General features: G+C 46.1%; 2 protein-coding genes and 1 long non-coding RNA gene across 5 annotated transcripts; 2 read left to right on the top strand and 1 right to left on the bottom strand.

The window, feature by feature from the left end:
- The first annotated feature begins 1,172 nt into the window (after positions 1-1,172).
- Positions 1,173-13,166, top strand: LOC127599595 (retinal guanylyl cyclase 2-like). Of its 3 annotated transcripts, XM_052063666.1 has the most exons (24): positions 1,175-1,556; positions 2,096-2,343; positions 3,246-3,476; positions 3,552-3,707; positions 3,830-3,972; positions 5,144-5,299; positions 5,392-5,541; positions 5,606-5,822; positions 5,962-6,037; positions 6,862-6,946; positions 8,039-8,155; positions 8,221-8,304; positions 8,368-8,544; positions 8,618-8,771; positions 8,927-9,070; positions 9,137-9,285; positions 9,356-9,519; positions 9,657-9,780; positions 11,282-11,350; positions 11,452-11,626; positions 11,896-11,994; positions 12,102-12,187; positions 12,653-12,738; positions 12,849-13,165. In XM_052063666.1, exons 2-24 carry the CDS (start codon positions 2,103-2,105, stop codon positions 12,934-12,936), a joined length of 3,171 nt encoding a protein of 1,056 aa, XP_051919626.1. In that variant the 5' UTR covers positions 1,175-1,556; positions 2,096-2,102; the 3' UTR covers positions 12,937-13,165. The 3 variants fall into 3 exon arrangements, with proteins under 3 accessions (XP_051919617.1, XP_051919626.1, XP_051919636.1); XM_052063657.1 differs by having other exon boundaries at positions 1,173-1,556; positions 3,246-3,707; positions 12,849-13,166; XM_052063676.1 differs by lacking the exon at positions 1,175-1,556 and having other exon boundaries at positions 2,193-2,477.
- A 1,947-nt stretch (positions 13,167-15,113) lies between these two features.
- si:cabz01007807.1 (uncharacterized) lies at positions 15,114-24,981 on the bottom strand. The gene is made up of 33 exons (XM_052063622.1): positions 24,836-24,981; positions 24,692-24,751; positions 23,912-23,977; positions 23,771-23,827; positions 23,658-23,699; positions 23,468-23,494; positions 23,325-23,363; positions 22,460-23,230; positions 22,283-22,384; positions 22,101-22,193; positions 21,973-22,035; positions 21,831-21,890; positions 21,667-21,702; positions 21,507-21,572; positions 20,909-20,953; positions 20,761-20,829; positions 20,537-20,608; positions 20,380-20,466; positions 20,225-20,287; positions 20,084-20,164; positions 19,860-19,970; positions 19,568-19,609; positions 19,424-19,477; positions 19,229-19,321; positions 18,934-19,050; positions 18,725-18,835; positions 18,606-18,647; positions 18,474-18,536; positions 17,532-17,606; positions 17,405-17,444; positions 16,528-16,579; positions 16,112-16,457; positions 15,114-16,008 (listed from the first exon to the last, which is right to left on the bottom strand). Exons 1-33 carry the CDS (start codon positions 24,854-24,856, stop codon positions 15,607-15,609), a joined length of 3,468 nt encoding a protein of 1,155 aa, XP_051919582.1. The 5' UTR covers positions 24,857-24,981; the 3' UTR covers positions 15,114-15,606.
- Positions 17,650-18,445, top strand: LOC127599901 (uncharacterized). The gene is made up of 2 exons (XR_007962210.1): positions 17,650-17,779; positions 18,219-18,445. It is a non-coding gene; the product is annotated as an uncharacterized LOC127599901 (long non-coding RNA).
- Positions 24,982-25,066: the final 85 nt, after the last annotated feature.

A 25,066-nucleotide genomic window follows, 5' to 3' on the forward strand; every position in this document is an offset into this window, starting at 1 on the left:
TTAGATTGGCTCTCAATGGCGAAGCACTGCACCCAGTGAAAGTCAGGTCTTGATCTAAACCAATCTGGAGCTATCTTTGCATCTGACTGTATCGGAGATTTCCAACCACTGTGTATCAACAATTTGTTGTGCTTTTGGGAAACTATCCAATTTCTCTTTATTGCTCGGAAATGTATTTGACACAAATGAAGTTGCTTTGTAGTGTAGCCTGATTAATTAAAAAGTCTGCGCAAGAATCGACAAAAATCCACTTTGAAGAGACATTCAGTGGAGAGTTGTGCGTGCGAATTGGCTAATGCACACAATGTAGACTCCATCATATCCAGAAGTGGCAAAAGTCCTCACAGTCTGAATTTCAGTGAGAGTACAAATACTTGTAAGAAAATGTATAAAATCTGGTTCAAAGGTACATAATGAAACTTCCTTCAACACAAAACGGATTCCCTCTTGTTAAGTTACATATCATCACTTTGCTAACATTGTCAACTGAATAACAAAAAACTATCGTTACACCTTATTAGTAAAGTTCTATCTTCTGGTTTCACCAAAAATCGTTCTTATAGGCGACATAGGGTGACCACCAGCGGTGCCATTGCAGTTACCCCTGAAAACAATTGTCCTCTGTCCCGGGAGCTCAAATGCATTGTGTCTTTTCATTTAAAGACATGAAAGTTTTTTGAATTTCAGTTTCATAAGCAAGGTTTTCTAAAAAAAAAAAAACAACAACAAAAAAGGCTTGTATTCAACGATCGATTGTTACGTGGTTGAAAAAAAAGATAATGCAGCACAGACCGTACGCACTCACGTTTGGCGGCTGACTCAAGGTGCGTTCACTGACTAATCGCACAGTAGGACATCTCAACATCCATAGAAATTGTCCATCGATTCACAAAACGGCAAGGATTCGTACGTAATAACATTGTAGGGGTTACGTCGAATGATTTTATAATTAATAAATCAGAACAGCCGCGTGCCAAGTCAAGATTCATGAGGAGAGCATACATTTTTTTCGCGGGGCGAATGAGATTTCCACAATATCTCTTGTTTTGAAAAACTGGACGCCCACTTGGTTGACACAATCAAACATTTTGCTTCACTAACGTTAATGCTTCACGATGCACGTTTATCTACGTTGCTGCTGTCCGGCTTGCCCCCCCCCCCCCCCCCACACACACACACACACACACTTTATGATTCCCCAAGATCTCAATCAAGATCTCCAATGCGGTTGACTTTTGCACTCTTCATTAACACCCTTCACCCACTCCCCACACCCAGAAGCATTTTAAATAAAATACGTAACGGTCCACTTTCCACCACTGCTCAGATGATGATGTTTTGGATTTCTTAATAGCTGACTGGAAGGTCTGGGCTATGTTTCGCCAGCTCACCTTGCATTCACGCACACACACAGCCATCAAGCTCTCATTAGATGTCACCGAACCTAAACGAGATTAAAGTCAAAGCTTCTTTCCCGAACGCTCGCCGGCTACTTCCGCCTGACTCAGCGTCAGTTTGCTGGCTTTTCTTCTGACAAATGAAGCTCGGAGACAAAGGTAAATAGTGCCTCCTTGGTACCGGGTTTTCTTTTACTTTTTGCTGAAATAATTACTTGAAAAATGTCAAGTGCGTTTGATAGACATTTCTTCTGCTTAAAGGAGGTTAAATGACCGAATGTTGAATATTTTGGCGTTGGCATAGTATGTATTATTTTTGTAGTCTGTAGGCCACAGGCTGGATTGTGACTTGGACTTGTGTTCAGAAATGTGGCTGTTTCTCATCTTTTGGGTCTTTAAACGATGGCCTCCTTGCGCTTCCTTTTATCCGTGGAAGTCCATGGCAAGGGCTAGTCGAATCGTTTTATTGCAGTTGTGCAGAAATTTGGTGGAAACGGCTTTTGCGACAGCAGGTTTGACGGTCACAAGCGTTGTGTGACGTTTGCTGCTTGCTTGACTGCTCTGGTCAGGTGTTTAATCCTGTAAAGATGCCAAGTAAAAATATCCCTGGAACCTGGATTAGAGACACACACACACACATACACAGCATTTTTATTTTATTTTTTTTTGGGGGGGGGTTGTTTCTCTTTGTCTTCTAGAGTGAGGATGCTGGCGCCCAGGTGGTTTCTGGGGCTGTGTTTGTGGTGGCTGAGTGTTGCAGAGGTTTGGACCGCTACCTTCAAGTTGGCTCTCATCGGTCCCTGGTCTTGCGATCCAATGTTCTCCAGGGCCATGCCAACGGCGGCGGCCAACTTGGCACTCTCAAGGTTACGGATTGACGCCAGCCTGAGCCGAGGGTATTGGTATGATGTCAAACTGTTGGATGAGGATTGTTCCACTTCCAAAGGTGTGTGTCGTTGCAGTCGATTGGGGTATTCATGCTGTACTTATGTCATGTAATGCCCTCCCAAATGGGAAAGGGGAGCAACACTTGGGCCCCAGCGCAACAGGCAAACGGGTCATTTATGCCAAATCATTCCGGTGAGTTTAACCAATCTGATTGGATTTGATTGAAACTTGCTGTACTTGTTCATCGTGATGGCAGAACACAAAATTTCAAATTTCCAATCAATGTGAGCAGTGATTTGGGAGCTACAACAGCCAGAGAACTTCAATCAGTTTGACAAAAAAAAGGGCGTAGCCCACCTTCTTTTGAACCCATATATCTATTCCTTGCACCAATCTTTTAAACGAGTGTTCAAGATTTAAGTTTTTAAGTTTTATGAAGGTTGATCCAGTAGTTCCTGAGATATTAGGATTAAAAAGAAGACGGCCACGCCCCTTTTTGTCAAACAATTTAAAATTCGGTGGCCGATAGCTCCCAAACCCCGGACCTCCCATTGACTAAAAATGACAAACTTAGTGTTGTGCCATCACTTACACTAAGTACAGAAAGTTTGATAGAAATCAAAATCCGCCTCATTCAAATTTTCAGATTTTATTTTTTGGTCTGTTTTGGCGAAGAACGACACAAACACAAACTCAGTGAGGACACTCGTGCCTGAGCTGCTGTTGGCCATAGCTCACACCCAGACACTCGCATGCGGACTCACCAATGTCAAAGGACACATTACCACACTACCTCGTCAAGACTCATATTCTGCACTTGTCATTTTTTCCCTTTGTGTTGTTATACATGATAAAAAGTGTGTTGTTAAATGCGAGCGACCAGTTCAAAAGACTTAACTGTAAAAGTAAACTTGCTGACATGAGCGGAAATGGCAACTGCTGCTCGCTGTGATTTTGAAGCTCTGACAGAACTTGGTGACATGGAGGGTTACGGCCACGCCTACGTCGGACCTTTTAATCCCGCCCTCTGCCACGCCGCCTCTTTATTGGCTCAACACTGGGAGGTGGGCCTGGCATCGCCCGGCTGCCTGGATGCCAATTGGCCCAACCTGCCACCCGTTCCTCGCCCCAGCGCCGTCCTGTTTGCCGTGTTCCGGTTCTTTCACTGGGCGCACGTTGGCGTCATCTCAGGTCAGGAATGTGACAAGGTCAAATTTGTCACGAGGGTTGAAAACTCTCTTGATGACCGCCTCCACCCTTTCTCAGCTCCGGTCGACTTTTGGATTAGCACCGGAGAGGAAGTGGCTTCCGCTCTCAGGGCACTTGGTTTACCGGTCGGCCCTGTTGTTACCATGGAAACGAACGTCAAAGACGGTCCTCGGGATGCCCTTCGAGCAATCAGAGATGCAGATAAGGTCAAAGGTCGGCACCGCTTTTGCATCACAATATGGGCGTGGCCTTGAAAGGCTCGGTTTTGCTTGTTCTCGCGCCACATAAACATCATTTCAAGTTGCTGTGTTGTTGTTGTTGTTTTTTTTAAACAGTGGTGATCTTGTGCATGAGTTCTGTCCTTATCGGAGGGGAGGATCAGAGAAAGCTCCTCCTGGCCGCTCTGGACATGGGCATGGTGTCTTCCGGTTACGTCTTTATTCCGTATGATGCCCTGCTGTACGCTCTGCCCTACCAGGTAACCGATCATCACAGGAAACCACTCGGGGATTCTTACGGTCCATGTTTTTTTGTGGCCGTTTATTTTGGGGTTTGTTTGTGTGGGGTTGGGGTGGCCCGGGGGACCAGTAGTTAGTGCGTCTCACAGGTGCAAGGTTAAAATCCAGCTCTGGCTTTCCGGTGTGGAGTTTTCATGTTCTCCCGTGCCTCTGTGGGTTTTCTCCGGGTAATCGGGTTTCCTCCCACATTCCAGAAACATGTTTGTGGCAGGCTGATTGAACACTCTAAATTGTCCCTAGGTGTGAGTGTGAGTGGTTGTTCGTCTCTGTGTGCCCTGCGATTGGCTGGCAACCCGTTCAGGGTGTCCCCCGCCTACTGCCCGAAGACAGCTCCAGCACGCCCCGTAAACCCTTATGAGGATAAAGCAGATCAGAAAATGGATGGATGGATGTTTAAAAGGGCTCAGCTGTTTTCAGTTAACCTCCTGACTACCAGGGGGGAAAAAAATTGTCCAATCACATTTATTTTGAAATTCCCCAATCTATGTGACGTAATTGGACTACTCCAAAATAAATTTTTGAAATTCCACTACACTTTTTAAACACTTTCTCACTTGTATTCTTTGGCGTTCGACTCAGCATGACTTAGATTTGTTCTTGATTTTACTGTTTGGTGCTTTCTACCGCCTTTATTACCGATTTGTCTTACTGTTTGTTGAGCATGTTAAATCGCTCCATGTACAGCACTTTGTATGCAGCGATGGCTGTTTGAAAGTGCTCTATAAATACTGTTGACTTGACTTGACTTGAATACTAGGCCCAAATACACTTAAAACAACTCAAGGTGTTCATAAGAGTCTTATAAATAAAATGCCAACAGCATTTCAAGAATTTACTTTTCCTCTTCCCATAAAAAGTGCTTGCACTCAGGGAAGCCATTTTCTTACTTTTCCTAACCCCTACAAATTTGGTATCATTGAATGTCCTCTTTAGAGTAACAAAATGAGTTAATGCGATTGGATGCACTGAGTGGGAGATATTTAGGTTCACAGATGTCCTCTACAGAGGACAAATTTGAACTACTAGTAGTCAGGAGGTTAAGAGAGCATGTGTGTGTGTGTGTGTGCGTGCATGTGTGTGTCTCTGTGTGCATGCACGAGCTGAAACATTTTGCTTCCTCCCGAATGTCAGGACACGGTGTTCCCCCAACTGACCAACAGCACTCAACTTCGCCACGCCTACGGCTCTGTTCTGACAGTCACCATGGCGTCGGATCAGAATTTCTACAAAGCTTTTCGTCAGGCCCAAATGAAAAGAGAGATCCGATCGGCCGTGGCAGCGACGGAAGTACAAAAATGAACATCACAAACACAGCCACGGTACTTCCTGATGAATGTTCACTCTGATGAAGTGTTCTGTTTTTTTTTTTTTTCCAACAGGTGTCTCCACTCTTTGGGACCATCTTCAACATGGTTTACTTTGTCGCTAAGGCCGTGGAGGAGCGTCGTCAGGTGAGCGGCGGCCGATGGGTGACGGGTGATCAGTTGATCCAGTCGGACGGAGGCTTTGACTACCAGGGCTTCAACCAGGTTGGTCCGTGTTCCGAAGCTAAGCGGCGTACCGTTGGTAACACGCCGCCGTGGCTGCCGCCAGGTGTTGTACGGCGGCAGAGATGGCCACGGGATGCAGGCTGGCTATGTGGTGCTGGACTGCGACGGCGACAAACTCGTTCCCACGCACACGCTCGCTCCAGCGCACACCATCGGCTCGGTTGGAAGTCTGAAGCCCCTGAAGCGCTCTTTCAGCTTCCCGGGAGGAAAACCCCCGAGCGCCAGCTTCTGTTGGTTCAATCCAGATGAAGCTTGCACAGGTGCTGTGTGATCCACTCGGTCTATTTTAAAGTCCAATGTGACCATGGTACTTTTGTCGCGAGTGCGGCATCAGTAGTACTATTCTCTTATTGAAGCGCAAGATCACAACGTCATGCTATTTTATTTTTGCCCTTGTAGATACAGATGCCGTGACAGGGTTCTTATTCTTCACCTTGATTTGTATTCTGCTCGGAGCCATTTTCTTTTGGATCAGGTAAGAAAACGGAATCCTAATTGGTTGGTTGGTTGGTTGGTTTGTTTGTTTATTGAACATAAAACATATACAGTAATAATTTGACAGAAAATAAGGTAGATAAAAAAGTAAAAGAAAGAAATCAGTCTTCATTCAATACAGTTATTATGTTCAAGGGAGTAGGATGAAGTAAAAAAACTTATAAACACATAACGGGGTAGGACTAGATATCTACTAAATCATTTTTATATCAATCAGAAAAGAAAAAGTAATAAGAAGTCTCCATTAAGGCTCATACTTTACCCTTAACCGTGATATTTTCACAATTTTTGGTTTGTATCGGGATTATATACATCCTCACCCTGGCACTCTTGTGTCAATTTTCTCTTGTATTCATAATGGATATTGCAATACCTTTCTCTATTTATCAACTTGGTTCTGATTTATCATTATATTTAATGTTTAGAATTTATCATTTTAACTCTGATTGGTGTAGGTTGTTTGTACTATTTTTTGAATTTGTTTTTGAACTCAGCAAGCGATTTACTAATTTTTAGGTCCGTTTCGAGATTATTCCACAGATTAACACTTATTAAGGTAATTATTTGCTAGAAAAGTATTTCTAGGCCATAATTAAAACAATAAAATGAAAAAGAACATTAAGTATGGCACGTGCTGAGTGCCTCATTGTTGTGCCAGACGTAGGTGACGTATTCTTACGCAAGCTAGCTGACTGCGGGCCTTTCGTAACCTTGAAATATCGGGACTGTCGTAAACCACGTGTGTGACATCTTCGGTGCTTTCTTCCCCCAAATTATGATTTGAATCACAATATGTTCGGACAGGAAGCGAAGGGGAGCCGAGAACACCTCGAAACTCATTCTGACGCTAGATGACATTGTTTTCATCGACACTCAAGTCAGCAGAAAGGTTTGAAGTTCAACATACTTTTCCAACATTTTTCACATTTCAGTCTATTTTATTTTTTTACATTTCAGTCTACTGCAGTTGGGTTTTGTGTCTGGTCACTTTCCTTGTTGGGGTTGCAAGATGGAATTCAGTGCTTGCTAGCGTTGCGACTGCCTCCATCTTCGCCAGAAAATAGTTCGTCTTCCATTTTGCAGCGCATCATTTACAACAGAAGACTGTTGAAAGCATGTTGAAAAGTATCTCCACGCGACTGACGTGGCCCCTAGTCCAAGGCTTGAAATAAGCGGTTTGTGGATCGAAATTAATATTTATCAGATCAAATAGCAAAACTACTCAAACACCGCGATATCCGGCAAAAGAAAGTATCAGAAGAAAAAGAACCACAGAGAAGCCACCTAGTGCGGGTAGTCAGAAGGTTGAGGAAAGCTGTGTGCTACTTATGCAGGTGCAGCTAGCTAGCTAGCAAGCAATTGCTTCGGCTGGTTACTAGTGCGCCTAAACACGTTGCAGAGACGCTCCTAAATCAATAATAATAATCTCTGTGGCAGTGAAGAAGCTATACATTTCTGACAAGTGTCATACTCGCAAAGTGATGATGAGAAAAGAAGGAGAAATTATGTTCAATATTAAGCTAACCTAAGAATGACACGGCTAGCACGTTTAAATTACACAGACGTTCGGCTGGAACCGCGTTAAAGTGGACAGCATCCAACTTTGAACAGCCAAATATAAGGACAGTTAATATCTTTTGGAGAGAAAATCATGCGTGCTAAATTGAACTGGAACCGGAAATGAATGAACGTCAGCTATGCACGGACGAATGGCCTCTAGAGGGCAGCCATCTTGCATTGATACTGTTACTGACAACTTCTGTTTGTGTTTTCACTGACAACACTTCTTATTACGATATTATATTATACAAAGTATTTCTAATTAATCAGAATTTTTTATTTTATTTCTATGTTTTCACAACAGAGTACAAAGTTGTGTTGTTGTGTAGTTTTGGGAGCATGAGTGCAGACGTACGTATCGGCACGATACCAAGCTGATATCGGTATTCCGTAAGTACTGTGTTGTGATTGGACTCTCTAGAAGCTGAACGACGAATCGATCATGAGGAGTCTTCTGGAAATCAAAACGCCATTCCGTTCCATTGCCAGAAGCTACATACTAACCACGCCCGAGAGCTCCAATATCGGAATACTGGAGGTACGCATGCTCTTTGATCGGAAGCGTCGGCTCCCTTTTACTTTGTAGTTTTTCCCTTTTATCAGGGTGACTGGGTTTGGCTCAAGAAATTCCCAATGACGGGCACCACGACGGCAGTCAATCAACGTACACAGAAGCTTTTCGGCCAGGTATGAAAGAGATGACACAGGACTCTGCTTGGTCTAAAAAAAAATTTTTTTAATCCTTTCCAGTTAAGGGACATGCGACACGAAAACCTGAACCTGTATTTGGGAATCTTCGTGGACTCGGGAATCTTTGCCATGGTGGTGGAGCACTGCCCTCGCGGCAGCCTGGCGGACGTGTTGGCCAACAGCGACATGAGGTTGGATTGGATGTTCAAATCGTCCCTCCTGATGGACCTCATCAAGGTGACCACGTGACCCCACCGCGTTCAAGTCCAACAGGAATCGCAGCTGACCAGAAGCGACGGGTGTGTTTCAGGGGATGAAGCATCTCCATCTGCGGGGTTTAAGTCACGGCCGTCTCAAGTCCACCAATTGCCTCGTTGACGGGCGCTTTGTGTTGAAGATCACAGATTACGGAATCCCCATGATTCTTCACTCAGAGGGCCTCAGCGTTTCTGAGGACCCGCAAGGTGAGGACGACGAGTGTCCGTCCGTCTGCCGTGAGAACGTTCACTGCGCACAAAGCTCGTCGCTTCCCACTCCAATCCACCTCAAAATTGTACACGCAAACAAACGCTTTGGGGAGATTTCGCAGATGCACTCTAATTTGCGCGTGTTGCGCCAGAACTACTGTGGACCGCACCCGAGCTCCTGAGGCATCCCGTCAGAGGAGGCACCATGGCCGGGGACGTGTTCAGCTTCTCCATCATCATACAAGAAGTCATATCGCGAAGTCCCCCCTACGCCATGATGGACATGCCCGCCCTCGGTGAGGAGGATGTCCTCTAATGCGCGTCTCAACGTCGATTCCCGACCGCTCGTCCTTGTCCGTCAGAGATCGTGGAGCGATTGAAGCAGCCGCCCCCTCTCTGCCGGCCCCTGGTTTCGGTGGACGAAGCGCCGGCCGAATGTCTCACGCTGATGAACGAATGTTGGAACGAAGACCCCGCCAAGAGGCCGAGCTTCGATGAGATCTTCAAGCAGGTGAAGCCGTCCCAGGAGACTCTACCGTCGGAGCGGCCCATTTGATTTCCTTGTTTTCCCGTCCCCGCAGTTTCGGGGCCTCAACCGAGGGAAGAAAGCGAACATCATTGACTCCATGCTGCGGATGTTGGAGCAGTACAGTTCCAACCTGGAAGATCTCATCCGAGAAAGGACGGACGAACTTGAGGTGGAGCGAAACAAGACGGACAAGCTGGTGGGACAACTGCTGCCCAAGTGAGGCACATTTGAATTGTTGACCTCTGCGTGTTGAAATTGCTTCTCGTGACGACTGAGAATGTCCACGCGCGTTGTTCGCGTGTGACGCCCGGGTCGTCTTCCGAGTAATTCCGAATAACCGAAAACGGTTTCAGGTCGGTGGCTCAGGCTCTGAAGAAAGGGAAGCCGGTTCGACCGGAACATTACACGGACTGCACTCTCTACTTTAGCGACATCGTCGGATTCACGACCATCTCGGCTCTCAGCGAGCCCATCGAGGTACGAGCCGCTCAAGTCCCACAGATGTGCGTCGTTTAATATAGATCATGCTGTTTTATTATTATTTTTAAACTAAGCTATTCATAATACGTCATATTTATTATTTTAGTCAATATGTCATTTAATAGGGCTGCCCGGTAGTCCAGTGGTTAGCACGTCGGCTTCACAGTGCAGGGGTACCGGGTTCGATTCCAGCTCCGGCCTCCCTGTGTGGAGTTTGCATGTTCTCCCCGGGCCTGCGTGGGTTTTCTCCGGGTGCTCCGGTTTCCTCCCACATTCCAAAAACATGCGTGGCAGGCTGATTGAACACTCTAAATTGTCCCTAGGTGTGAATGTGAGCGTGGATGGTTGTTCGTCTCTGTGTGCCCTGCGATTGGCTGGCAACCGATTCAGGGTGTCCCCCGCCTACTGCCCGGAGACAGCTGGGATAGGCTCCAGCACCCCCCGCGACCCTAGTGAGGATCAAGCGGCTCAGAAGATGAATGAATGTCATTTAATATACATCATGCACATTTTTGAAGATGTATAAAAGAAGCCTACTACATGATCATGTTAAAAAATCCTCTTTACAAATCATTAAAAAAAATACCACCCTGTAGATGAGTTTAAAAAAAAAGACGATGCATAGAATTGGTTTTCTTTTTCAAAAGACCTGATTATACATCGTGCCATTTTTTTTTTAATTTGACTCATCATGTTTTTGAGAATGACCTTATGATGCATGTCCTTTAAAAATTGTGTCCTTTAAAAAATGTTTCTATGCGTCACATAGTTTTAAAGTCTTATTTAAAATCATTGATTATCTCTCTCTCTCATATATATATATATAATTTTTTTTTCAAGCATTTAAGATATCTTATTCCACATTTTTACATCATGTAATTTATATTTAAAAATTTTCATTTCCCTACCATGTTTTTTTTCAATATACCGCTTACATCATCTCGTCAAAAAGATGCTTTATGTATTTTTTTTTCTTAGTTTTTTGTTTGGTTTTGTTTTTTTAAGGCCTTACTATACATCAAGTATTTTGAAAACTGTCATTCTCTACGTTATGCTTTTTTATTTATATTTTTTTCAAACCTCACTGTACCATGTGACGGCGACATGGTCAGCACGTCTGCCTCACAGTATAGAGGTCCAGGGTTCGAATTCAAGCTCCTCTTGTGTGGAGTTTGCATGTTCTCCCCATTCCCGCGTGGGTTTTCTCCGGGTACTCTGGTTTCCTCCCACATTCCAAAAACATGCATGACGGTCTGATTGAACACTCTAAATTGTCCCCAAGTGTCAATGTGAGCGTGAATGTTTTTTTTGTCTCTGTGTATCCTGCGATTGGCTAGTGATCAGTCCACTTGTGAGGATAAGGCGGATCGGAAAATGGATGGATGGAATGTATCATGTCAAATTTTTAAAATATGTATTCCAATACACGGTGTCGTTTCAAAACGCTTGTCCTATAAAATGACCCCTTTCTAACATAATCAGTTTTTTTTCCCTCTAGGTGGTGGACCTGCTCAACGACCTCTATACCATGTTTGATGCCATCATTGCATCTCATGATGTCTACAAGGTCAACTCCAGGGAGGGATTTAAAACTAGCAAAAGTGTTCCCGTTTTTTTGTCCAGCTGATTGTCGTTGTTATTATTTTTTTTTTGTGCTTGTGTATTCAGGTGGAAACAATTGGCGACGCCTACATGGTGGCGTCCGGTGTTCCCAACCGGAACGGCCATCGACACGCGGCCGAGGTGTCCAACATGTCGTTAGATATCCTGCACTCCATCGGAGCATTTAAGATCAAGCACATGCCTGAAATTAAAGTCAAGATACGAATTGGCCTCCACTCTGGTAAAAACACGGTTGTTGCCCCCCCCACCTCCCCCAAAAATGCCTTACTATAAATGTCAATCAAAATAAACATTACAATACATCACATCGTTATTGTTTTGGACCCATACATCATTTATTTTTCTCGTCTGACTATGGATGTCTTTTATCAGTCTGAGACTGGACATCATCGCATTAAAAAATGCTCATGCCACATACAGTGTGTTGTTTTTGGTAACGTTTAATTAAAAATGATCAATAAAAATGAATATGTGTGAATGTATGTCCAGGTCCAGTTGTGGCAGGCGTGGTGGGTCTCACGATGCCCAGGTATTGTCTCTTCGGCGACACTGTGACCACCGCTTCACTCATGGAAGCTGCTGGACTTCGTATGTGCTGCAAATATCCAATTGTTTGTGAATGTTGGATCATGTGCACAAAAAAAAGCACACTATCTTTTTATTAATTATTATTACTTACGATGTTTGTTGTGCAGCGTACAGAATCCACATCAGTCTGAGCACAGTGAAGGTCCTCTCATGTCTCAAACTGGGTTACCACATGGAGACCAGAAAAGCTCAGGTACAGTACGTCCCAATTTTCGAATATATCTTATTTATTGCATATGAGAATAAAAAATGTGGGGAGACATTTTAGAAAGGATCATGGAAGTAGAGTTTTGCGGGCCACATCAAATGATGTGGTGGGCCAGATCTGACCCCCGGGGCCTTGAGTTTGACACCTGTGGTTTACATAATACTAATACGTAATCGGTGGCACGGTGGCCAATTAAGATGATTCAGACTGTGAAAAACATCCCTTATCATATCATGTTAATTGAAAAAAAAATTGGGGGGTCTAATTATTTATGTCATTTACCATCAATGTCGGTTATCAAAAATGCCTTTTTTTTTCTTTGAGGCTTGAACATGTTTTAAAAATGGACTATGCATGCAGTCCGAATACGTCCAACGATAAGTCCATCTGATTGTACCAAAAAAAAAAAAAAACTTACTATAGTGTGAGCCAATTGATGTGTGTTTTTAGGTGAAAGGTGCAGAGGACACTTTTTGGCTAGTGGGGCGAGACGGCTTCAATAAACCATTGCCTGTTCCTCCGGACCTCAAGGGAGGGTGAGAATTGACGTTCACGCGCAGCTGACACTCTTTAACATTTGTTGATGGTGTTTTGGTAGGGTGGAGAAAAAAAAATATGTCATTGAAGTAAAGTGTCTGTTTCCCAGGTCCAGTAACCACGGAATCAGTCTTGATGAAATCCCGGTCGAGAGGAGACAGAAGTTCCTGGACCGACAGAAGAAAATGAAGAAATAGACATTGCCAATGGATGCACGTGCACATGCACGCACGCACACACACACACACGCACACGAGTACACACACTACCTCCGAGTCTGCAGTTGAACAATTTAGTGTAAATAAAACAAAATCTGTTTTTTAAGGAGAAAAAAGAAAATGTGTGGTTATTGTGCTGTCTTCAGTATTTCAGAGGTTCCCTGTGGAAAATATGTTGAGCTACGAATATTATTTAAAAAAAAATAATAATAATTAGCATGGATTTTTGTCCAAGCAAATGACAAGCAGCGGAAGCCCGGGGAACAGAACATTACAAACCGTGTTTATTTGCTTCTACAATTGTACAATCGTCAACATTTCACATGAACATACATAATGTTGTCGTCTATACATGAGCTAGCATAAACCAGTGATGTGTTCCTCGAGCTGGCCTTGGCCTCGAAAGCTGTTTTTAGACCAAAAAAACTACCATGTAAAAGTAGGGCTTTTTTCGACCAAAAAAGAAACACCATGTATAGGAAGGCGTTTTTAGCCAAAAAACCGACCATGTACAATATAAGGCGTTTTTAGCCGACCCACCCACCCGTGTGTAGTAAGGCGTTTTTAGCCGAAAAAAACGACCATGGATAGTAAGGCCTTTTAACTAAAAAAAAAAAAAACGACCATGTACAATAAGGCGTTTTTAGCCGAAAAAAAAAGTGTGTAGTAAGCCGTTTTTAGCTGAAAATAAAGGACCATGTATAGTAAGGCGTTTTTAGCCCAAAAAAACCATGTACAATAAGGCGTTTTTAGCCGAACCCATTTTTTTTCAGCTAAAAACGCCTTACTATTCATGGTCGTTTTTTTCGGCTAAAAATGCCATTCTATACATGGTCTTTTTTTACGTCTAAAAACGCATGACTATAGAGTAGAGGTGGGCAAACTACGGGACGCGGGCCAAATCCGGTCCGTTGGTCTTTCTCATCCGGCCCGCTGAACGTTGGTATACAATTAAGGTTCGATGTCAATGACTGCATTCATTTCATTGACTTGTAATGACAAGCACTTCAACGCCAGGTGGCACAGTTACTTGAAGTTGCAGAGCATAGGGAGACGATATGGAAGCCCGCAGCAGCGCCAAGTCAAGCAAATCCCGTTCATTACGACGGAATAATGTACTCTTAAAGTCTGAAAAACGTGCCAATAATGCAAAATACTGCTTTTTAAGATGAGATAAGATATCCTTTATTCGTCCCACACTGGGGAAATTTACAGCCTCCAGCAGCAAGAATGTATGTAGAAAGAAGAAAGAAAAGAAAGTAGAAAAAAACCAACAAACATCTTTCAATTAAATGCAATATGAACACAAAATCGCAGTACTATTTACAATTTTCCTTCACATTTAATTATTATTATTATGATTGTTATTTTTTATTCATCAGCCTGACAGCAGTCGGTAGGAACGAGCGTCGGTATCTCTCCTTCTTGCAGCGCGGGTGTAACAGTCTCTGGCTGAAGGAGCTACCAAGTGCTGTCAGGGCGGGCTGGAGGGGGTGGGAGGGACTGGCCATCATAGCTTTTAGCTTAGTTAGCATCCTTCTGTTGCCCACCTCCTCCAGAGTGTCAAGGGAGCAACCCAGGACAGAACTGGCCTTCCTGACCAGTCGCTCCAGTCTCTTTCTGTCCCGGGCTGAGATGCTGCCTGACCAGCAGACAATGCCATAATGGATGGCCGAGGCCACCACCGAGTTATAGAAAGTCTTAAGGAGTGACCCCTGAACCCCAAAAGACCTCAGTTTCCTGAGTAGGAAGAGTCGGCTCTGTCCTTTAAATAGAGAAATCCAAATAATATGTCGAATTTAGTTCACCCTTTTGATCGGGCCCTCCATAATATTTTCTGGTTCTCATGTGGCCCTATGCAAAAACTAATTGCCCACCCCCTTTATAGAGGGTCGTTTTTTTTCGTCTATAAACGGCTTACTATACATGGCCGTTTTTTTTGTTAAAACGCCTTTCTATTCATGGTCCTTTTTTTCCGGCTAAAAACACCTTACTATACATAATCTGTAAAATTATCACTGCCGAGATTTCTGCACTCAGTGATTGACTTCTATGCAAAGTCATTTCTCAACTTGTCTTCCGTGCCATGTCATGCCTGCTGAGTGTTGATTTACTTTATATTAAGAAACTACTGCACTAAAACATTCATTCATAAATGTATATCATATGCTTTTATTTTTGTTTTTCTCAGTATAAATAACACATACCCTGACTGTTCTACTCTTTGAATAAAAACACTTCATTCAAGCGTTAGGGAGTGCAAGGGGTTACGATGGAGGGGTGTTGCAAATCATGAAGACCTGCCAAGTGGTATGATAGCATTGTTTTATACATGTCCTCGACTAGGCCTCAGCTTCAAAATCAGTCCTTGGTCCTTGGCCTTGGCCTCGGAAAATTTCTCAAGTCCTTGGCCTTGGCCTCGGGTTGCCGGTCCTTGGACACAACACTGGCATAAACCAAGACGCCTACGGTAGCCTAGTGCTGCCTAAATGTAATCTTTAATTGGTTAGCAGGGAAAATGCCTGACAATCAAATGCAAATGAGCTCAATCAATAAAAAGGATGACTTGCACTTCTTAAAAAGTAGCTGACGTTGCGGTCCTTGCGGCCGTTCTTCAACCCGTTCCATATTCATCCTCGACAAACCCGTTTAAAAGTTGCCAACGGCCTTCTGGAGCTCCTCCCTGATGGCGTTCAGCTCCACCACTCCGTCATTAAGCACATTGGCCGCCTCTTTGATCCGAGCCACCACTTGCTTCTTGAAGGCTCTCTTCAGGTTCCGGGAGTCCTTAAAGTACTTTTCCATGCCGCCGTGAAGTCCTTGGACCAGCCGCAAGATGGCGTCCGTCACCTCCATGGCTCGCATGACGGGCGAGTCCACCAGGCTGATCATCTGCACCGCCTTGCGCACCTCCCAGTCCTCAGAATAGTGCTGCGTGCCCGAGCGGAGGAAAGGATGCCCGCGCAGTTTGTACAGGCCGTGATTGACGAAGTGAAGGATATCGGCCAAGCCCCGAAAGTCAAACTCGTACTCTTGCAGCACCGCCTCCACCTGCAAACCGGCGCAGGTGCCAAGACGTCAGGTGAGAAGCTCCCGCAAAGCTCGCGGACATCAAGGAATGCGGAAGAAAAGCTCTTCTTTGCGTAGCATTTACCTTCTTGCGCTCCTGCATGATGTTGACGTTATCCGAGATGCTGGCGGAGGCCGAAGTGATCCCTCCGGCGGTGGCCACGCCCACCCCGACCGCCGTGACGATGAGCGAGGCGCCAAAGGTGAACGGGGCCAAGGCCAAGCCGGCGATGGCTGTCACGCCGCCGACGGCCGCCGTGGTGTTGCCCGTGATGCCGGCCGCTTTGGCTTTCTGGTGGAAGGTGCTGAGGTGGTCCGCCAGGGCGTGGAGCTTCACCACGTGCTGCCAGAAGACCTCGGCGCGTTCCATGAAAACTTTGTTGAACACCCGCAGGCCTCGGTTCACCTTGTCGGCCAAAACGGTGAAGGACCTGGCGGGCAGGGGGTTGTCAGCTGCCAAGTTGCGGAAAAACGGAGGCCGGAATGCTCGGAAGCACCTACTCGGAATCGTCGCGCTGTTTGGTCTCTTCGTCCGATGGCACCTCGTACCACTCTGGAAAACAACCCGGGGACACACCGGAGATGAACATCTGACGATCGCCACTCAATGGACAAAAGTGTTCTGATGTGGGGCGGGGGGGGGGGGAGGGGGGGGGGGGGGACACGCGGAGGCCTTTTGTGGGGTCGGGACAACCACGCGGTCCCCTCTTTTGGAGGGATGAGTCGGCACTTTCGAAAAGATGCACACTAACACCAGTGGACACTCCAAGAGCTTCTTTCCCCTTGCTATCAACATCAACTTGCTTTTCATGGGGAGTGGAGATGTTCAAAATCAACATGACTTGATGGATTTGCGTTTGGTACTCAATGTATACTCGCGCTCTTTGAAATTATTATTTTTTTTTAAAGAGGTTTTGGTTTTCGAACAGCCTTCTGGGACAAATTATGGTTGAAAACCGAGGTATGACTGTAGCTGGCCAATTAACGTCTCTCCATAGGAAACTTTCAAGTTACGAAACGCCTCAACGGAAAAATATGTCCTCTTTTTACAAAAGAAATTTCAACATACGAAAGGTAAAAATACAGTATGCCATGATAGTTGCAGTTTCCTGAACGCAACATACTTAAAGCTGCTATGCCATTGGCTACTTCCGATCATCATCCTGGCATCCCATTGGCTAAGAGGAACCTCTACCGTATGCGTCTATGTGTCGATGCAGCAAAAGCAAAAGTCCTTGGATCACTATTTTTCAAAATGACAAGCAAAAACCACTTCTGAGAGAAACACATTTTTTAAACTACACTGTGCCTGTGTTTTCATCTTTCTCCCTTGCAACATTTGGATTTTTTTCATTTTATTTTTAATACCGTGACTCACTTTCGACTGTGTACCACCACTCCATCAAGCTGTCCGTGTCCTGCGACAAAAGAAAGACAATGAGACAACCACAACAACAACACGCTCGAGGCACCGCCGCCGCCAGTTACATCGGCAACGCACTGACCCCGTCGCCGTCTCCCTCGCCGTATTCCAGACCCGCCGCCACGCGCTCGTCCCTCTGCGCCGCTAGCCACTCGGCCTGGAATAAAAAGCAACGGACCCGGCGTTAAAATTTATTGTTGCTTGACTGCACGAACGGCGAGCGACGAAATTCTATTAAAACTCATTCACTCCCAAAGACGTTTTTTAACGTCTTTTCAGACGTGGTCTCGAATTGGCTGGTACTGAATGAGTTAACAGTGCAACCTGTGTGTTCAGTTAATTCCGTTTTTCACGGCCCTCTGAATAGGGATCGTCGGCCAGCATGGAAGGATCACTCTTTCTGTACTTTCTTGATACATTTATTGGGCAGCAAAAGTAGATGTAGATTAAACGAAAGTAGTTGCAGTATCAGAAGCAGAAGCAGGTAATACTCTAAAGCACACATAAATGCAGTAAAATGAATATATCTTTCTTTCTGCATCACGGTGTAAATAAGTATAGAATTGACATTTCTTAATACTTTTATTTTAACAATACATTTAATAAATACTTTAATCAACCGTGATCTCACTACATTACATTATAGTCATCATTATTCATTATTTTAAACGTAAGAAACCATACAAACATATCAAGTCAACTCGAACAAAAGAACTACAAGTCCCAACGGTCCAAACCGGAAGTGGAGCGCCGGCATGATTAAGGCCAGCAAGAGACATTTAAAAAAATGACCAACAGAGGGAGACAGAACAGAGAAACCTAACAAGTCGAGCGGGAAAAAAAAAAAAAAAAACGTCCACCCTTGTCGAGAGCTGAGAAGACAAGACGCTCCGTGACAGACGACGAGCGCTAATGCCGGCCGTGCCAGTTGACAGAGACAGAAAAAACACAAAGTTCTTGTGTTTACATTCCACACGCTTGACGATTTTTTCTCTCTCGAAATGTCAAAAGCGGAATGACTGACCTGCGCCGCCTCCGACAGGTGGTTGATTGGCACTTCCTCCACGGCGCCTTCCCAAGCTTTGTTCTGCCGAGAGACGCGATTAGAAAGACGCGCCATTCAAAAGACCAAAAAAGTGATGCTCATGCCGCTCACCTTTGATTTGTGCTTTCGGAACGGCTTGCGCTTCAACTTTTTCTACCAGGCAAGAGCAAGAGTGTGGTGAGTTTGATGCCGCCACCCCCCAAAAAAGTGATCCTGTCCATCCGCATTACCGGTTTTTGATAGACCAGCTCATCCTGTTTGTAGTAGTAGTCTACTACGGGATCTCCATGTTGTCTTTCGCTCAAAGCATCGTGGTCCTCATCTGACCAGTTGTCCGCCTGCTGACAGTTCAATCAATCAATCAATCAACCAATCATTGGAATTGAAGCCGAAGCTCCCGCGGCTCATTCAATAAACACCAAATCGAAATCATACTTACACACGTGGGTGCAAAAGCAGCGTCGCCAAATATCGGCGCCTCCACCGGTGCAGGTGAACCGAAGCTTGGCTTTGGTTTGCGGGGCAAAGGCACCGGGGCCTTGAACTTGTTCTTTTTCTAAAAAAAGGGGGCGGGGTGGAAACGCATCTTAAGATGGAATCTTTTCCTCAACAGAAACCAAGACGAAGGACGACATTGTGACATTGCGTGCATGTCATTTACTCAAACGTCTCGTCAGGAATGATTGACACAACAAAGAAAAGGTCAAATTGGGCTTTCGAACAAGTAAACAAACCGCTGCGTAGGCGTCTGCTGCATCGGGCGCTTCATAATCGAGCTGCTCTGCCGGGAAGCTGTTTTGGTGGGGGTGAAAGAAAGGCACGTCCTCCTTTTCCCACAAAAAGAAAAAAAAAGTCGCACTTTCTTTTCGTCATAAGCCATAACATACTTATTGTCGTCTTATATTGAAAAAATAAAAATAAAAATCTACCTGGCTGATGGAGTGAAGCCCTTTTAGTTCATCCACATTCTCCAGGCTGTGCTCCTGGTGGTGTGGGGGGTGAGGGGGGGGGGGGGGGGACGGGACAGTCACCTCAGTTCAAAAGTGAGAGAGCATGCGAGTGCTTGACCATACCTGCCACATGCCGGCCCCGGCGAAAAACTGCTCTTCTCTGTCCTGGGGGGGTCGGGGGGGGGCATGAAAACACACAACGCCATCATTTTATTTATTTATTTATTTTTGTTGTATTTTTTTTCTTATTTGATGTTGTTTTTATCATTGTACTCGTGATTTTAACTGCTTGTTGTAAGGTGTCCTTGAGTTTCTAGAAAGGCGCCCACAAATAAAATGTATTATTATTATTATTATATTATTACCGCCCATCACCTTCTTGCATCATCGCCCGCACGCCATTTTCGGCGGGTACCTTTGAGTCCTTGCGAGGTGTGTATCCATGCGCCCCCTGCGGCTGCTCTCCCTGAGAATGTGTCAATCCTTTGAGATGCCCAAACTTCTTTTTCATTTTCTTTTTGCCTTTCTGGAGAGCGGGGTGGTGTGTGTGGGGGGGGGGGGGGGGGGTGATGGGGGACATTAGCAATGGCTAGACATGCGAGGGTCTCAGTTCAAAAAAAAAAAAAAATAAGGACTCACGCCGGCAAAGGCGTCGGCCTCGTCCAGCTGCGCTCGCGCCGCCTCATCTTCATCCCCTTTGCCGAAATCAAACATGGCCTCCTACGGAGGAGAGCGGCGTGAGGGCGACGTACGGGGATGCGAATGGTGAAACGTCGATACCTGGGAGTGCCATCGCATAGCAGATTCTTTCATGTTCATCCGTTTCTGAAGGAAGTCGTCGTCCTGTCGGATGACGGCGAGAGCAAAGCGGGTGAGCGCGGCCGGCCGACGCCGTCGCGTTGGCTTTTTTCCGCCGTCGCCGCCGCCGCCTTTACCTTGCTCGCCGGAGCCGCTTGTCGCTGGACGAGGCTGGTGGACGCGCGCCTCAGCAGCTGGTTGACTTTGTTCTTCAGGGGCTTTTTCTACGGAGCAAAAAGAGATGACGGGAGTGGAAAGACCAAAAAAAAAAAAAATTGAGGATCATAATCTTACTTTGCCGTCAGACCAACTTTGCTCTCCGTCTTCCCTCTTCCCAGACGGGTAGTTCATCTCGTAGAAAGTTTCCTGAGAGGAAGAAGAGCAAGAACGAAGATGTGTGAAGGATGCGCCTTCTTCTCATCTCACTTGGATTGATTGCCGCCGCTGCCGCTGCCGCCGCCGCCGCTGCCGCCGCCGCCGCTGCCGCCGCCGCCGCTGCCGCCGCCGCCGCCGCTTACCTTTGAGGATTTCCCTTGAGAAGGTAAAGTCAGACTGCGGCCATCTTTCATGTCATCAGACACTTTGTCCTGGTGAGTAACGTTTTTGTAAGCCCAAAATACACTGCCGACATTGTCACCTTTAGCCATTTTTTTTTTTTTTTGGTACCTTTGAGCCTCCTCGGGACAACAACAAAAACTTGCGGTCCTTCTTCTGTGGAAGATGTTCACACAAAGAGCGCGAAATTCAATGTTCAAGCGTTGGCATCAGAAAGCAAGCAAGAACGGGAGAATCCGTTTGCGTCTTTTTCCTTTTCAAACTGCTCCAACACAACACTGTCCGATTTTCAAGACGCGGTGGAAAGTTTCCGCAAACGGGATCTGTTCTTGACAAACCACGAAGCGGGAAGGCCGACCCGCGATGAAAACTCCAACCGTGCAAATCGCAAAAAACAAGGGAAAATCTCTCTGAACCGTGCTGAACCTCGGCGTGCACGAAATTTGGATTCAGCAGACGCTTGCGAGCGATGAAGCTTTTTCCCGTAACGGATTTCAGCGCGTTGAGCCTCATGATCTCTTGCTCGAAGCCTTTGAAAAACCCCAAAAGACCGTAAAGCTCCAACGAGTTTTGCGGATGCCCAGTGTCAGATTTCCCCCCCACCTTTGCGCAAAGAACCGACTTGACTGTAAAACCGAATTGCTCTTCGGGGACCGCGAAAAGTATTTTCAATCGGAATGTGAAAGCGAGCAAATGGCAATTGGATGACCTTGACGTGTCCTCCAAAATCATCCCGATTCTCTCGTGTCGCTCCTTCCTCAGAGATTTGCGTGACCTGAAAGGAGAAAAGCGCCGCTTGGTTGCCTTCCTTTTGATCTCCACTAATGCCCCCCCCCCCCAAAAAAAATAAGGACAAACTCGCCACTCACCGTCAGGGATTCGCGACGCAGTCGAAATTTTCCAGACTGGGAAGACAAAACCGAAACATCGGGAGAGATAAGATAAGATAAGATAAGATATCCTTTAATCGTCCCACACTGGGCGTGAGAGACGTGCAAAGCGGTGAAAAGGTGGCCGTCGTTCGTTGGCTTACCGGTTTGAAGTCGGGGTGGAACTGAGGACTGTCTTCCGGCCAGTCTTCCACACACTTTTCCTGTCGGGACAAAATCCACTTTTTATATCGACAAAACAACTCCGGGAGGGGGGGGGGGGGCAATCAAGATTCGGAGCCCCACCTGTCCAATCAGCAGGATGTCCTCAAAGATGTCGCAGTGCTCCTTGTCGAGCTCTTTCCCGTCCTAACAGGCACACAAAATATAATCAGCCGGGATGGAAATATGGACCCCCAAGCACGTGGGCACACCTGCGGCATGGCGGCGGCGCCGGCGAATGAAACGGGGCTCGCTTTGACGGGTTTCGGAGGAGGTTTGGGCGGCCCGCTTGGCTCCGGCTCCACCTGGACAAGTGGAAGATGAAGACGACGACTGGCGGTTTAGCAAGATGGCAGCCGGCTTGTTACGCTGACGGAGGCGAAGGCGCGTTTACGATATAGGCCGGCTTGCGGGACTTATCCGGCACGGGGGGCTTCTCCAACCTGGGAGGTCTGGAACGAGGGAGCGGCTTGGGCGGGCGCCTGCTGAGCGTCACCTGGTGATGCCCGGGGAGACATTTAGAAGGAAGCCACCCAACTTGGAATTGCAAAACGGCAGAGACGCTACGCACGTGATTCGACTCGGTGGGGGAAGAGTCCGACGACGCACTCAGTTTCTGGGCCTGGCTGAAGGGCGTCGGATGGAGGATGCCGTGTTTGCTTCCTTGCGGAGCGGTGAGCGCGACATCGCGTGGGCCGTCCGGATACGGCCATGGGACGGCGTGCTCCGAGAGGTCCCACGTCGATTTGGTCAACCCGCTCCTGGGAAGGCTTCCGAAAACGTCCCCGTCGTTGGCCGCCTCCGGATTCAACGGCTCGCTTGCGCCGCCGCCGTCTCCGAAGAGCTCCTTTACGATAGAGCTCGAGACATTCGAAGAAGGGGAGAATACGTCCAAATCGGATCCGGATAATCCTGAAGAAGCGAGTTTGTCATCGGGTGAGAATTTTCCTGCGCTCGCCTGAAACGAGTAAAACGGATTCCCGGATGGATCCTCCGGAGAGCCGATCGGATCCTCCGCCGTGTTGGAAAAAGGCCGAAATGGATCCGAGACGTTCCCCGAGGACGCCGTGAGGCTAAAATCCTCGGGCGAATCTTGTAAAAGGCTCCGGCTCGTGTTCTGATCCTGCCCAATTTGGGATGTGAAAATGTTATCCGGCAGGTGGTTTGAACTGAAGCCGCGGACCCGGTCCTTGTGGTCTTCAGACCCCGAGGGTCCATTTTCTTGCCAATCCAACGGAGAACGACGGAATTCAGGCAGAGGAAACAAGTCGCTCGCCGTCCGCTCTTCCTGCCACGGTTTTTGTCCGACGTCCTCGCTGGTGTCGTACTTGTGCCTGGACTCCTAACGTGACAAGTGCAAAAAAAAAAAAAAAAAAAAGACGTGAGCCGACTGTCGAGAAACTGATAAAAAAAAAAGGAATGCTGCTGGTCCATACCAGTTGATAGGAATAAAAAGGGTTCGTGCTTGCCACAGGCTGCAGAAAATAAAATAAGAAAGCATTTTGAATAGGATGTGGTTCATCTCAAACGTTATGATTTGTGATACAGGGGAAGGGGGGGGGGGGGGGGGGTCCATCACCTGAGGGTTCGGCCGCTGTGCTGCATCCTGTAACACGAAAGTCGCACGTTAACATGAGGCGACGCGCAAACTGGTTGTGCACGTCAGAAATTGTGAGTAAAGGTGAGACCCAGGAAAAAAAAAAAAAAAAAAGGGCGTGGATGCGATCGGGCGGAGGCGGCGAGCGGCTCACAAACAATTTGGACCTCACCTGTGACAGCTGACTGTCAGTGGTCACGTTCAGAAAGTCGTCCTAGAAAAATAAAGAAAAAGAAATAAAAATTCCCAGCGCGCATATGCTATCATTTTTAAAGCTTCTCTCACTCGGTTGCTTCTCGAAACGCTCGCAGGCGACCCGCTGGAGGGCGACGGACGGACGCTCTGAGGAGGACGGACAGACGGGGATGGGATGATCGAATTCCCGTTGTCAGGGAAAAAACGGGACGGCGGCAAAGTGATAAATACCTGCTGCGAATTGTGGAACGGGCTTGGAGGGATTTTCCTGAGCATGTTTTGGAGCACCACAATGCTCTGCAAAAGACAAACGATCACTTGACAAGCCAAGCAACAGGAGACAAGAAGTGCAGTTGCCAAGCATATCGGGTTTCTTTCAAACATTTAGGTTCAAAGGGGCAATTATGTAAAATACGTTTGAATCGAATCAATCAGCACAACATTTGTATTTTGGTTTCATTTATTTAAAATTTGTTAAAAATGTTCATTAACGGTGCTGCAGGAAATGATCCCAATTCACTTGGCCAGATTTTTTTTGTTATTAATCTTGCTCATCCACTGCCATCAATTTTTAACCTTCGTGTCAACTTGTTGACATTCATTCAACACAATCAAAGTCAAAGCAAAACAAAATGATCATTTCATTAGACACACTTCCTTTTTGTAATGTAAAATAATTGCCTTGCCTCAATAATTGGTAGAAATTTCCCAGACTACTCGTTCTACTTCAACATATCACAATAATGATGGGAGATATGCCATGTGTGCCAGATTAATTTTTTATCTCTGCTCAGTGATGTAAAAGTAGCCGACGCACGACAGCATATAAAAGTTAGTTTCGAAAGGAGAAGATATAACAAAGGTGAGTTTAAGGTTTTAGGAAAAGGCGCGTTGAAAAGATGGTGTCACGTGATCAGCCATGACAATGCAAAACATACGCTTTCCGTGGCATGTTTTTTGTTGGGTGACAACAATCCTAAAAATGAAAAAAATAAATAAAATAAGATTTACGGGTCGCCTTTGGATGGTGTCGCTCTCCCCTTGCTCGTCCTTCGCCCCCTCCTGATCCTCCTAATTTGGAAATTGAAACCAGACCAAACTCTAAAAAGAATAAAAGTAAGCATGAGAATTTGTGTCAGGTTGTGCGCCACTTACCGTGCTCACAACGGCTCTCATGTTGCCCTTTTGCTCGCTTTCTTCGACTGTTTTTGCTTATCATCATCATCCAGCTGTTGAACGCACCTGTGTCAAGTCACCATGTTGAGAACGCCACATCCGCTAAGGGACTTTCAGAGTAACAGTTCCATTCAGGGACGCGGACAAAAAGGATTCATATCAGATGCTAAAGTGCTCCTTTCATTCAAATTTATAAAGTGATAACATAAA

This window comes from Hippocampus zosterae, chromosome 1 (assembly GCF_025434085.1).
Source record: "Hippocampus zosterae strain Florida chromosome 1, ASM2543408v3, whole genome shotgun sequence".
Classification (NCBI taxonomy): domain Eukaryota; kingdom Metazoa; phylum Chordata; class Actinopteri; order Syngnathiformes; family Syngnathidae; genus Hippocampus; species Hippocampus zosterae.